Source organism: Lycium barbarum, chromosome 1 (genome assembly GCF_019175385.1).
Source record: "Lycium barbarum isolate Lr01 chromosome 1, ASM1917538v2, whole genome shotgun sequence".
Lineage (NCBI taxonomy): Eukaryota > Viridiplantae > Streptophyta > Magnoliopsida > Solanales > Solanaceae > Lycium > Lycium barbarum.
Window position 1 is genome coordinate 168,572,769 of NC_083337.1, and position 12,552 is coordinate 168,585,320.

Sequence of the window (12,552 nt, forward strand, 5' to 3'; positions counted from 1 at the left end):
CAAATATCAAACCAAACTAATTGCGTCGGGTTTTTAAATCGATAAATCAAACCAAACTAATAAAAGTCGGGTTTTCGATCTCGGGTTTTTCAGGTTTTTTTTTTTTTCCAAAAAATTTTCATACAAAATAAAACTTTTACTTCAAATATTTATTTAGTCCTAGTAAGATAAACTATATAATTAAGGTATTTCTTAAGAAAAGAACAAAAATGTGAAATGAGTGATGACATTGTAATAAAATATTCAGCAAAAGAGATAATGAAATAGCATAGAATAAATTTAGCTAATCAATAAGGCATAATGAAAATGATCATCACCTAAAAATACTAAATTATGCTAAAATAAGTACGACTAATAAGTATATGTTAATTACAAGATAAAAAGAAATATTAAGCTATGTATTTTCATTGTTTGAATTAACAATGCAAAACTAAATAATAGATATCCAACATTATTATCATTTCTAGTGTTAGGCTTGAATCACTTTTGTTAGTATTACTATTGATTTGGTTTTGACTTTGTTTGAGTTACTAACATCTATGAGTTATAAATTTTATTGGAACATTCAAAATTTTAAGTCCAAATTTGAAATAATATGTCAAAAGACAAAAACTATGAAAAAACTTAAGAAATATTAATAAATTACATTATAAGTAAATCTTTTTGTATAAAATGTTTTAAAAATTTATATACATGTAATGTGGGGTTAGTTTGATTCGGTTTGACTTTTTTTTTTTAAAGTTAAAATCAAACCAAACCAATTATGATCGATTTTTTTTTCCAACACCAAACCACTAATCGTGTTTTCTTTTCCCGATTTGATTCGGATTATTTATTTAGTGCGATTTGTCGGTTTATTTTGTACACTCTTGCCACTAATCACCATTCCATCACCTAATTATTGTTATGGACCCTCACGTGTGAAGTTTTTTTTGTCGTACTTCTTAATATTACTAGGCTCTTAATCATTCATCGAATTTTCCACACAATAACTAGCAAGAAAGTATTACTATATTTTATTTTTAAGTTATATATACCGATGATATAAGCAAATTAACTTAATTTTACATTGATCAAGTCACATAAAAGATATCTACCAGCAACCATCCATAAAGAAAATTATGACTTTGAAAATAAGACAGCTTGCCTCTACAAGAAGTAAAAGTGACATGAAAATTAAAATTTCCTTATACTATCTGTTTATATAAGTTAAAACTCAAAATTATATTAGTGACGACTGACGAACTGGGATCAAAAGCAATTAATGTAAATAGTTCTCATTTTGTTCAATGAATTTTTCCATGAAAATGACCCTGGAGGTAAGAAGGTGATTACACTCAAGATCTTAAAATTAGGATCTTTAAAGATTTTTCTTTTCCTCCAGCTAATTTTCTGGACCCCTTTGTAATTTCTAGGCCCCATGCTTTACTTTGTGCCTTCAAATACTCAACTAAGTGCATTTGCGTTAATTTCAACTAAAAATAAATACTTACCAAATTAAGCAAACTGCTTTAATTCATTGTTTCTAATGAGTTCTATAAGCAAGAAGAACAAACATATGCCATGCCCAGGATGCAAGCTTCTTCGTAGACGCTGCACTGAAGATTGCATTTTCTAGCCTCATTTTCCAGCTGCTGAACCACAAAAATTTATTGCTGTTCATCGCATTTTTGGTGCTAGCAACATCAGCAAAATGTTACAAGTACGTATTTCAAAACATTTAACTTCTTTTTATGACAGCAGTCTGTGTATGGACTAGCTTGTGCGCGATTAAGCTTTGCCACTGGCCATCATCTTCGTGTTTGAACCAGCTTGTGCACAATTAGTCTTTTCACCACCTATCTGCTACCAGCACAACTGCTGCAAGACTGGATAGCTATGACCACTAAACTTTAGGCAAATAAGAAGAAATCACTGCACGCCTTCTGTCCCTATTTGGTTTTGAACCATAACTTACTATTAAAATACAATGCCAAGGATGCTTAAGTATAAAAGATTAGATTTATCTTTTTATTTATTTATAATACAATTAGATTTTAAGTGCTATACATTAACAATGCAACATAATTTTACACAAGTATGTCACTTAAAAGATAACTACAAGCAACTACGCAGCATATGTGGAACTAGTTACTTGAAAATAAGGCAACATGCTACCAGTAGTAAATAATACACCATAAACGATTAGTTAGTGGCGGAGCTAGGATTTTTCACCTTGGGGATTCAGATTACAAAGAATTAAACACACTAAGAACCCAAGGGATTCAACATCTACTATTTATACATAAATAATAATTTTGACCTAGTGTAATTTTCAAGCCTCTACCTTGATAAGAGTAAGATCTGCGTACACTCTACCCTCCCCAGACCCCATGTTGTGGGATTTCACTGGGTGGTTGTTGTTGTTGCTGTTGTAATTTTCAAGCCAAGGGAGTTCAGATTACCCCCCTAGCTCTGCCCCTCCGATCAGAATATACAAGTTAAATCCATAGAACTCATATAATGCTAAGACTGCAAGTTAAAAAGATGCACTCCACGAAATGAAACTTTTTGAAATTTCCTTTGTATGTTTGGCATTTATTTTTTGAAGGAGATACCAAAGGAGAATAGAGAAGATGCAGTGATCAGCATGGTCTATGAAGCTACGGCAAGACTCAGAGATCCAGTTTATGGCAGTGTAGGCATCATTTCTGCCCTCCAGAAACATGTCTTTCACTTACAATCCGAGTTAAACAAAGCTTTAGGTGAAGCAATGTCTCTCAGAATCCAGTTACCCGATCCTTTATCCTTACCCTCCCTGCTGGAAGGTTCTCCATTCACTCCAGAGAACCATGAGTTTCACCATTCTCAGAATCCAAGGGAGCAAAATGCATATGCTAATGACTCAGATGCCTTGCTTCTACTTCCAGAAGCAGCAGATTATTGTTTCCAAGAAACTGAAGTTCTTCTTCCACTGTCTTATTTGGGCACATAGGTCTCCAATATGGACAACAGTAGACTGTCAATATTTGCCTTTCATTTAACACCTTATCATGTTCTTTTTCTTCCCCTGCTACTCATCTAGTCAAATATATAAGTGGATTTCACTAAGATAATGTTCCAACGCCGCAGATATACTAGTTTCTTCATGCTTTGGATCTCCGAATGAAAAAAGATTTAAGTTATATACACCAACACTGTAAAAGCTTTTACACTATCATAGACACCAACACTGTAAAAGCTTTTACACTATCGGTGCAATTTAACTCCAGGGTCATCATATCATGCTTGATATCAGAAGTTAAGTGTGTTAGTAGGTCAACTTTACCTGATGGTGCAAATGTACAAAGCTGGTCAGTAGAGCAGGTGAATAACGCATGAACTACCAGTGAGCACTGCAACTGATTCATGATATTATGCACCAAAATAGTTGGGCTCTCTGTACTGCAAGAAACTAAAATCAAGTAACTGTATGGTGACAATTTCCAACAAAAAAGAACCATGATAAAAAGGTATCTGAAAGGCGCTTGTAAAAGACTCAGGCATTCAAGTCAAATAAAACCTTCCAGCATTGTGTCTGATTCGTGGAGACCGGAGAGAACAAACATTCAAAATCATTAATATAGCATCAGTATCTAGTATCGATACTGCAAAAAGTTAAATAAATCCAGCCGTATGATTACAATAACCCACAAAATGAAACTATGACGAAAGCTCTATTAAAAGGGCTTGTAAAAAACCCGGGCATTCTAGTCAATGAAAATCTTCTTGCGCAATCAATGGCCTAAGAAATATTTATCAATAACTGGGTTATCCGGAAGAACAAACATCCAAAAATCATTGATATAACATCAGTATCTAGTTACAACTTCAAGTATATATGACAGGACAACAACTTCAGAGTAAGAGGCTTGAAGGAATTGTGATGGTCAGAACTACTATCTAAGCCTATCTTGTAAAAGAAGATTTAGTATTACAACCTTCAAATCTTCAAATTACAAGGTAAAATCAGGGACAATTGTTAACAGTTAAGATATTCACCCTCTGCGACAAAATGAAGGGCTTACATTGGTTGGAAAGTAAAAGCTCAGTAAAGATAATTATGTGAGAATATGTGATTTAGTGACCATGTAAAAGATCCTCCGGTTCCAGCTCCACCCCTAACCGATGTTTCATGGAAGCTTGACTATTCACTGGTAATTTGATTTTCTTTTGTAATTCCACAAACCTCTGAATATCAAAATCATACTTCTTGATCAGCTTCCTCTGCCTTGAGAGGAAGAGCCTTTTCAGCACATCTTGGTATGACGGATCTCTGGAAGTAACAAGGAAGTAAGCATAACCTACTACTATTCCAGCAGTAGTTGTAAAAAAAGCAATGGGCTCCATCACATCCCAAGAGAATTCCCAGAATGTAAGACGGAAGAAGAGTCCGACCTGCAAAAGCCCAGCCCCTAAACCAGTCCATAAAATACGGCGCACAAACTTATGCGCAAGCTCGTCTATCTTATCCTTCTTCTCCGTCAGAATCTTTAGTTCCTCTATTGTGGGGTCATCTTCAGGTAGAAGTGCTAAGGGAACTGCCTTTCTAATTTCATCCACCACCTGAAAACAAAAGGAAGAAAGCTTTTAAGAGGGCCCGCTAGAAATGGACTTTTCTTAAGAAATGTCACTCAAATCCATATTCGGAAACAACCAAGTATGCATATTTAAAACTCACACATTCTTTACTTTCTCAGGCAACTTAAGCGTTAAATTGGTGATCAAAGAAAGCATTATTCTAAGTTCTAACTCTCGTGATTTTCTAATTCTCGTCTCATAAAACTAGAAAGTAAGTAATTGGATGACGTTATGCAAATACAGAAAAGAAGTAATTGAAGCATGACATGACAATAATTTAGGGATCTTCACACCATTAACTTATCGACTGAGAATCCACCGCATTTTTGGTAATATGAAACAATGTCCACAAAAAGGTGGATAATGAATTATGAATGCCCAAACTCACGTCATTTACACCTTTCGTTGTGTTTTCTCATAAATTCTACAATCAAAGGCAGGACATTAACGCTAAATGATTCTGCTAAGTATATACCGATCTAAGGAAACATAAATTCAAATACGAATTAATAACGCAAATTGATCAACATAGGTGCTGATGGAAAATTATACCGATTGGCACCACTTTCTCGAATTAATAATGCAAATTTCCTGATGTAATTAACGCTTATAAACTATTTAACAGCTAATTCTCAGGATAAACTGATCAACATAGGTCCTTTTTATAAGCACATACTGAAGGCAGACAATAAAAGCAGAATAAGTGAGCAAAGCTACAGAAACTATGTTGTTCTTCATGTTGGTTCTTGATATTCTAGCAGATGCCAATGATTGTATTCTTTTTCATTTCCCCTTCTATGTTACCGATAACATTTTCTCCTCTAAACAATATTCCTCCCTCCATCTTAGAGGCTAATAAAACCAAACGCCAAATCAAGATTGCACAAAGATCTCCCCTTTTTCATGATTTCTTAGATATTACAGCTAAACAATGCAAATTTAAAACACATATCATCAATCTACACAACCCCAAATCCCAAAACAATGAAAAAACTAAGAGAAAAACAAATTTACCTTATCAGGGTGAAGGTAAACTTTATCTCTAAAAAGCAAAATAACACCAGCTTCATCAAGAACTCTAGCAAAACCAACAGCTTCTTCACGAGTTTTCGCCACACCAATATTTTCACAAGCCTTTAATAGATCCATATACCCAATAACCTCAGTATTCTTCATCCCTAATTTCCACTTTAACTCTTCAACATTCACCAATCTCATTAACCTTTTAGCTTCCTCATGTGTAATAGTATCCCCATTATTCACATTCACATTCTTCTTTTCCTCATTATTGGAATCAGAGCTAAAATAATACCCACCCATCATTCGGTTCGGGCCACAATAGAACCCGACCCGAATCGGCCTTGTCCCGCCATAGTTAATCGAATTTGTCCTCACAGCCGATGTAACTGTCTGTTTCAATAAATTACACGAAGTTCTCCACATTTTTTCTACTAATAGTTAAAATACTTTCGTTTGATACAAAAACTAAAACTGCGAATAATATGAATGTAATATAATCAAGAACTGATGTTGGAATATCGAGCCATGATTTTGCTATGAAATTCTTGGATAAAGCAAGAGAAATAATAATAAGATGGAGATAAGGAAAGAACAATAATACGAGAATGACGGTGTCTGTTTTTGTAACGGTTGAAAATGAGTTTATGGAAGCCCGCTAAATGAGAGAGGAAGGAACCATTTCTAGTTTTTATTATAGGAAGAAGAAAAAAAGAGAATAACACGGCGTAGGGCTAGGGTTTTTTAACCTTTTACCACGCATTTGACACGGTCACACGGTCTGTTCAATTTATGTTTGTTTCCTTGCGACAGTTCATAGGAAGTTTCGTAAAAAAAAAACATTGTAGTGTGTGCTCTTCTGGGATAAAGTGGGCCCTTGAATCCTTTGATAGTATTAGAATCCCCACCTTTTTTTGAGTTTCCCAAAATTTACCGATTTGATTAATTTAAGGGTCAAAAACACGTCTAAGTATCACTTTTTTCAAATTTTCTATCTGAACTATCAGGTGTGAGAGTTTCCTACCTAAACTATCACCAATTAGTTTGCAAAATGCACCTCAACTATCACTTGTTCACTTTTCCTATCTGAACTATCAGGTGTGAGAGTTTCCTACCTAAACTATCACCAATTAGTTTGCAAAACGCACCTCAACTATCACTTGTTCACTTTTCCTACATGAACTATCACTAACCAGTTTGCAAAATACACCTCAAAATTGATAGTTGAGGTGTGTTTTGCAAACTAGTTAGTGATAGTTCATGTAGGAAAAGTGAACAAGTGATAGTTGAAGTGCGTTTTGCAAACTAATTGGTGATAGTTTAGGTAGGAAACTATCAATTTTGAGGTGAGATGTCTTTTGCAAACTAGTTGGTGATAGTTGTGGTAGGAAAAGTGAACAAGTGATAGTTGAGGTGTGTTTTGCAAACTAATTGGTGATAATTTAGATAGGAATCTCTCGCACCTGATAGTTCAGGTACGAAAGTTAAAAAAGGTGATACTTGAGGTGTATTTTTTACTATTATCTCTAAATTTATAGTAATTTATAATTTTTCATGCTTTTTACAGTATTTTTTCATATTTTTTATACTGCTTTGAACTGTTTTCTATGTACCGAGTATCTATCAGAAACAGTCTACCTACCTCCCAAGATAGAAGTAAGGTTTGCATACATTCTACCCTCCCCAGACCCCACTATGTGGGATTTCACTGAATATGTTGTTGTTGGTTGGAGAGATAAAAGAAACTTAATTATTGCATAAAAGTTTATACACATAAATTTTGTTTGATTTTCGATAATTTAAGTTTAATGTCGAAAACAGCCTCTCTATCTTTTAAAGTAGGGCTAAGGTTTGTGTATGTTCTACTCTCCCCAAATCTCATTTGTGAGATTACACGGAGTAAATTATTGTTGTTGTTATTATATTTCTACACTTATTTACTGGTGGCAACCTTTCCGTTCCTTTTTACTCGTGGAAGGAATATGGGGATGTAAAAAGGGATTCTATCAATTTTTAGCGAATTGGGATATTATCTTTGGATTATCATTTCACGGTAAAATTAAAACATGCATTAATACAATTCCTTATAACCAGCTAAACTATAACCAAACCACTTTTAACTGCAGTTTTTTTTTCTTTCTTGAATGGAGTACAGTGGACAGTAAAGGATCTTTGGTTGAATATAATGTCATATATATATATAATAAAGATACTGATTCGAGTTACAATGTCACGAGTTCACTATCTAATAGGAGTAATCTTTTAATCATTGTTATTCAATTGTCTTAATTTTATCCGTCAACTAATATAAAGATAAAATTGAACCCTCAACTGTGGACTCTGGACAGGACCTGGATAATCAGGACAAAATTTATTAGTCAGCCTGATTAATTTACTCGCATTCATTATCACAGATAATCTATAATATAAAACTAGGTATAGACAAGATGATATGACACCTCTCTATACCAAGAATAGCATTTATCTTTTTTCTCCTTTTTTGGACTTTTCTCTTATTTTAATGTGTTATATATTAAAAAAATAAATCAAAAGCTACTCTCTTAATTCTCTTAATTGCAATTTGCAGCTCTTCATTTTCTTAATTAATTGCACCTTTCCCCCTCCCTCTATAACCGTTTCAAAAAGAAATCTTTACATCTAATTAAATGAGAAATGATGAGTGAATGGTGATATGACTATTGTTTCATTTGCTATGGAATGTCTACATGGCAGCAACGAATAAGGTAAAAATTGTTATATGGCTGCAACATGTAGCTCTTTTTCTTCAAATTTCTTTCTTCATATATGCCCCACCATATGCACGGCTAAGCAAATGGAGGAGAAAAGGTTTATCTTCTCCTTAATTAGTTTTTGCTATGGATGAAATCCAATTCTGGATATATTTATGCTACAGGATGAATTTATTTGTAAGACTATCGTATCTTTTTTTTTTAATGTGTGTAACAACATATGCAGATAAATTGAGATCCTGAAGAAGAGGTACAAAATGCGGTGATAGCATCCTAAATTTAGGCTTAATAAGGAACTCTTTGCTTTGATAGACATGGCCGGTAACCAGGATCATAGGCCAATTTTTCTCCTGCTGTGATGGATTTATTCCCTCCACATGTTAACCAGGATTTTTCTTCATTGACGTTAGAATTTAAAATATATGATATAGCTTTAACTAATATGTAACAACTAAAATTTCATAGCATAAAGTTTACTTCTTAAGTCTCATTTTGTTTGTTAGTTGCATTTGTTTTAGAGAGAGTATGAAATAATAACGCTTTTTTCTTTTCTTTTCAAGATAACTCTCTTAAAACGTTTCTCTTTTTTCTGTTTTTAATTGACAGATTTTGAAGAATTTAGTAAATAGATAAAGCACAAGTAAATGACAAGGAGGAGTTTTTTATTTTGCTTTTTTCATTGGCCTAATTTATAATTTTAATGGTGGCAGGTAACATTTCTAATGTGTACAAGATTTTTTTTTTTCAATAGTCTTTTTTATTTATAATCAGTATGAAGTAAATTTAATTTTTGTCTACACTAAGATACCTCACATTCAATAGAAGTCGACGAAATACTTTTCATTTTCAAAGATGAACTATTAAAAAAAAAATACCTTTTCTCTGACTTTAAATTTCATCTCCAAACTATATACATAGTTCTACCTTATTTCTCGATTTTTAACATAACAAAATAGTATTCTGAAATTAAATTAGCTCACTCACAAACACATATCTCTTTTCTCTCTTCTTGGTAACTTATTAACCTATTTTTCTTAATTTGGGAATTATATTCTATATATATTCTAGCTTATTTATTGAATTTATTACAAACTAATGTCTAATTCTTAAATTCATCTGTTACAAAAAGTCCTTTTGATTTATTTAAGTTCTCTACATAAGTCTAATCCATTTATTGCACCCATCGAGACAAAGTTTGCATATGGGTGAAAAACGAAAATATACGTCAAGTGAATTTTTAGGAATAAAGTGTGGGATTACTAGGGTGTACAAAGGAAAAGGAAAAGAACTAGATATTAGGGAATTTGATCCCATCAATATCTATGACAGGGATGCATTTAATTGATATTTCTTATTTTTCCAAAATTTTCTAATTCTTTTTATTTTCTTCTTTTAGTCTTTTATTTTTATTTGATGAAAAAATGTGAATCTCATGAACAGATGTCAGAAATCATACTAATGGCCTTAGAAGAAGAAGAAAAAGGAGGTCAAATCTCAGATTTACATCCAAAGATTTTTTTCATTAACTTTAATTTTAATATTCTTCTTTTTCAAGTTCACAAATACTAATCTCTTAAATGAGTTGTTTCGTATTTAATCTAATTTGTTTATAAGTTGTCTTTTAAGAAATAATTAAATATAACGATTAATAAAAAAATATTTTCTTTTATAAAAGTAATGATATTAGTATTCAATTTTATTTTTTTATTTTTTTATACGCGCGAAGAAATACGCTAGTTGCTTGATGATGACGAATCCACTAGCAAACATGGCAGGAATAAATTAATGCCATTAACTTTGATTTAAAATTGTTTTATCTTAAATAAAGAATCTTATTGTCTCGATAGCTGTTGGTGAGAAAGATTACAGTGACAAACAAAGTACAGATGAAAATGGTGTTCTGATGAATACTGAGTTGTTTTGTCCGTAAAGTTTTTTTTTTTACCCACTGCTGTTGGGTATTTAATCATTTTGGGCTTGGATACAATATCGTTCCAAAGCCCTTGTGCTCACGTTCTTAACCTGAAGCCCATATGCTCAAGAGTACAATACAGCTGTATAAAGAATATTTCAGCTGTATACAGGATATGCTTTACATAGTATTCCTCCAGAACATTCCTTGTAAATACATTTATGTATTTCCTTTTTTTTATTTTAGAATTAGCTAGATAAAGATGAATAGTTTTTTTTTTGACAGGTGTACATTCTGTTAGAATAGAGATTCCTTTTTGGCTAGCTATAAATATACGTTTGTACAGCATACAAAACAGACAGTGAATATACAAAGAAAAATTCCTGCATCTTGTTTTCTTTCATGGTATCAGAGCAGGATATCTAATTCTTCTTTTCTTTTGTTTTCCTTTCTTTCATCTGTTCATCTTCAAGCTCTCCACTGTCATCATTTTTCTTCTTCTCTGAGCAATGGGTGAAAGTACAGCAATGGTGGCTCAAAAGGCTTCTTCCACTGATCCAATTCCTCCTTCACACCCTTACTTCAGTGCACCATCAGATTCACCAGGTAGTCTACTGGTGAATAGTCCTTTCGATGGAAAAAACTATGCTGGTTGGAAAAGGGGCATGATGATTGCCTTAACAGCCAAAAACAAATTCGGATTCATAGATGGATCTAGCACTGAACCTACTGGTGACTCTGATCTTCACAAGGCTTGGGCCAGGGCCAATAATATGGTCATATCATGGCTTTTGAACTCTCTCTCAAAAGAAATATCTGATAGCGTCATTTACTCCTCCACAGCCAAAGAGTTGTGGAGTGAACTGGAGGCTAGATTTGGGCAAAGCAGTGGTGCCAAGTTGTTTCAGCTTCAGAAAGAGCTGAGTGATCTTGTTCAGGGTACCAATGACATTGCTGGTTACTACACAAAGATGAAAAGACTCTGGGATGAGCTTGACACTTTGGACGCATTCATCATTTGCAAGTGTGACTGTACCTGTGGAGCAAAGGACAAAAATATCAAAGCTAAGCAAGATGTGAGACTAGTACAGTTTCTCATGGGTCTAAATGATACATATTGTGCAGCTAGAGGTAATATCTTGATGATTTCTCCCTTACCTTCTATTGCTAATGTCTATGCTCTTCTGATGCAAGAAGAGAAACAGAGGGAAGTTCATTCCAATCCAAAGTTTCCAGGAGAGAGTTCATCTTTTGTTGCTATGGGACAAAGCACCTCTAATCAGTGATCTGATCCTTCTTATTTTAAGCCTGTAAGAGGACCATATGAGAACAAGAGAACTTCACTTATTTGCAAGTATTGCAAAAAACCAGGGCACACTGTTGAAAAATGCTATAAGATTCATGGTTTTCCGCCAAATTTTAAGTTTACTAAGTCTAGGCCATATACCAATTCAGTTCAAGGTAATGCTGCTATGACTGGAGAAACTGCTGGTAATCAGTTTTACTATAACATGGATTCATTAGACACAGGAAAGTTGTTGAGCCCAGGACAGCTGAACCAAATCATGCAACTTCTCCATCAAGAAAAGATTGGAAACCAGAGCACTGATTCTGAGGCTACAGCTGCTGCTAACTGTGCTGGTATAGGACTGTTACCATTCTCTTTTTACTCTGAAACTAAAATTCAAAATTCCATTAAACCAAATTCTTGGATTATAGACTCAGGGGCTAGTCAACATATGACCTATGACAAGAAATTTTTTATTTTCCTTAATCCTTTACCTAAAGCAATCTCCGTTAAGTTACCTAATTCTCACAAAGTTATGGTAACTCATACAGGTTCAGTGCAACTATTCCCTAATTTCATCATCACTAATGTCCTTTTTGTCCCTAGTTTCCATTTTAATCTTCTTTCTGCCCATAGAATATGTCAACAGTTCCAAAACTTACTAATTTTTCTTCTTCTCATTGTTTCATGCAGGGGCTTTCAATGAAGAGCCCAATAGTGCTTGGTGAATCCAAAAATGGTCTATATGTGCTGCAGCATAATCAACCTTCTATTTCCAGTTTTAGTAACTCTTGTAGTAGGATTTCCAATTCTGTTCACCAATCAAAAGGCAGTACTTCTACTGTTTCCAGTTCTAGTAACTCTTGTAGTAGGATTTCCAATTCTGTTTTTCAATCAAAAGGCAATAATTCTACCGCTCTTTCTAGTTTTTCTCGATCTGATGTAATCAACAAGTTATGGCATGCTAGACTAGGCCACATGCCCTT

The 12,552-nt window shown here is 33.6% G+C and overlaps 1 protein-coding gene, 1 long non-coding RNA gene and 1 pseudogene across 2 annotated transcripts; 1 reads left to right on the top strand and 2 right to left on the bottom strand.

Moving 5' to 3' along the window:
• The first annotated feature begins 1,460 nt into the window (after nucleotides 1–1,460).
• On the top strand, nucleotides 1,461–3,652 carry LOC132606764 (LOB domain-containing protein 24-like; annotated as a pseudogene).
• A 137-nt stretch (nucleotides 3,653–3,789) lies between these two features.
• LOC132606759 (calcium uniporter protein 6, mitochondrial-like) lies at nucleotides 3,790–6,335 on the bottom strand. The gene is made up of 2 exons (XM_060320386.1): nucleotides 5,614–6,335; nucleotides 3,790–4,584 (listed from the first exon to the last, which is right to left on the bottom strand). The coding sequence occupies exons 1-2, from the start codon at nucleotides 6,040–6,042 to the stop codon at nucleotides 4,099–4,101; spliced, it is 915 nt and encodes a 304-aa protein (XP_060176369.1). The 5' UTR covers nucleotides 6,043–6,335; the 3' UTR covers nucleotides 3,790–4,098.
• Nucleotides 6,336–10,570: 4,235 nt separating this feature from the next.
• LOC132626578 (uncharacterized) lies at nucleotides 10,571–12,187 on the bottom strand. The gene is made up of 2 exons (XR_009577449.1): nucleotides 11,437–12,187; nucleotides 10,571–11,314 (listed from the first exon to the last, which is right to left on the bottom strand). It is a non-coding gene; the product is annotated as an uncharacterized LOC132626578 (long non-coding RNA).
• Between the last annotated feature and the right edge of the window lie 365 nt (nucleotides 12,188–12,552).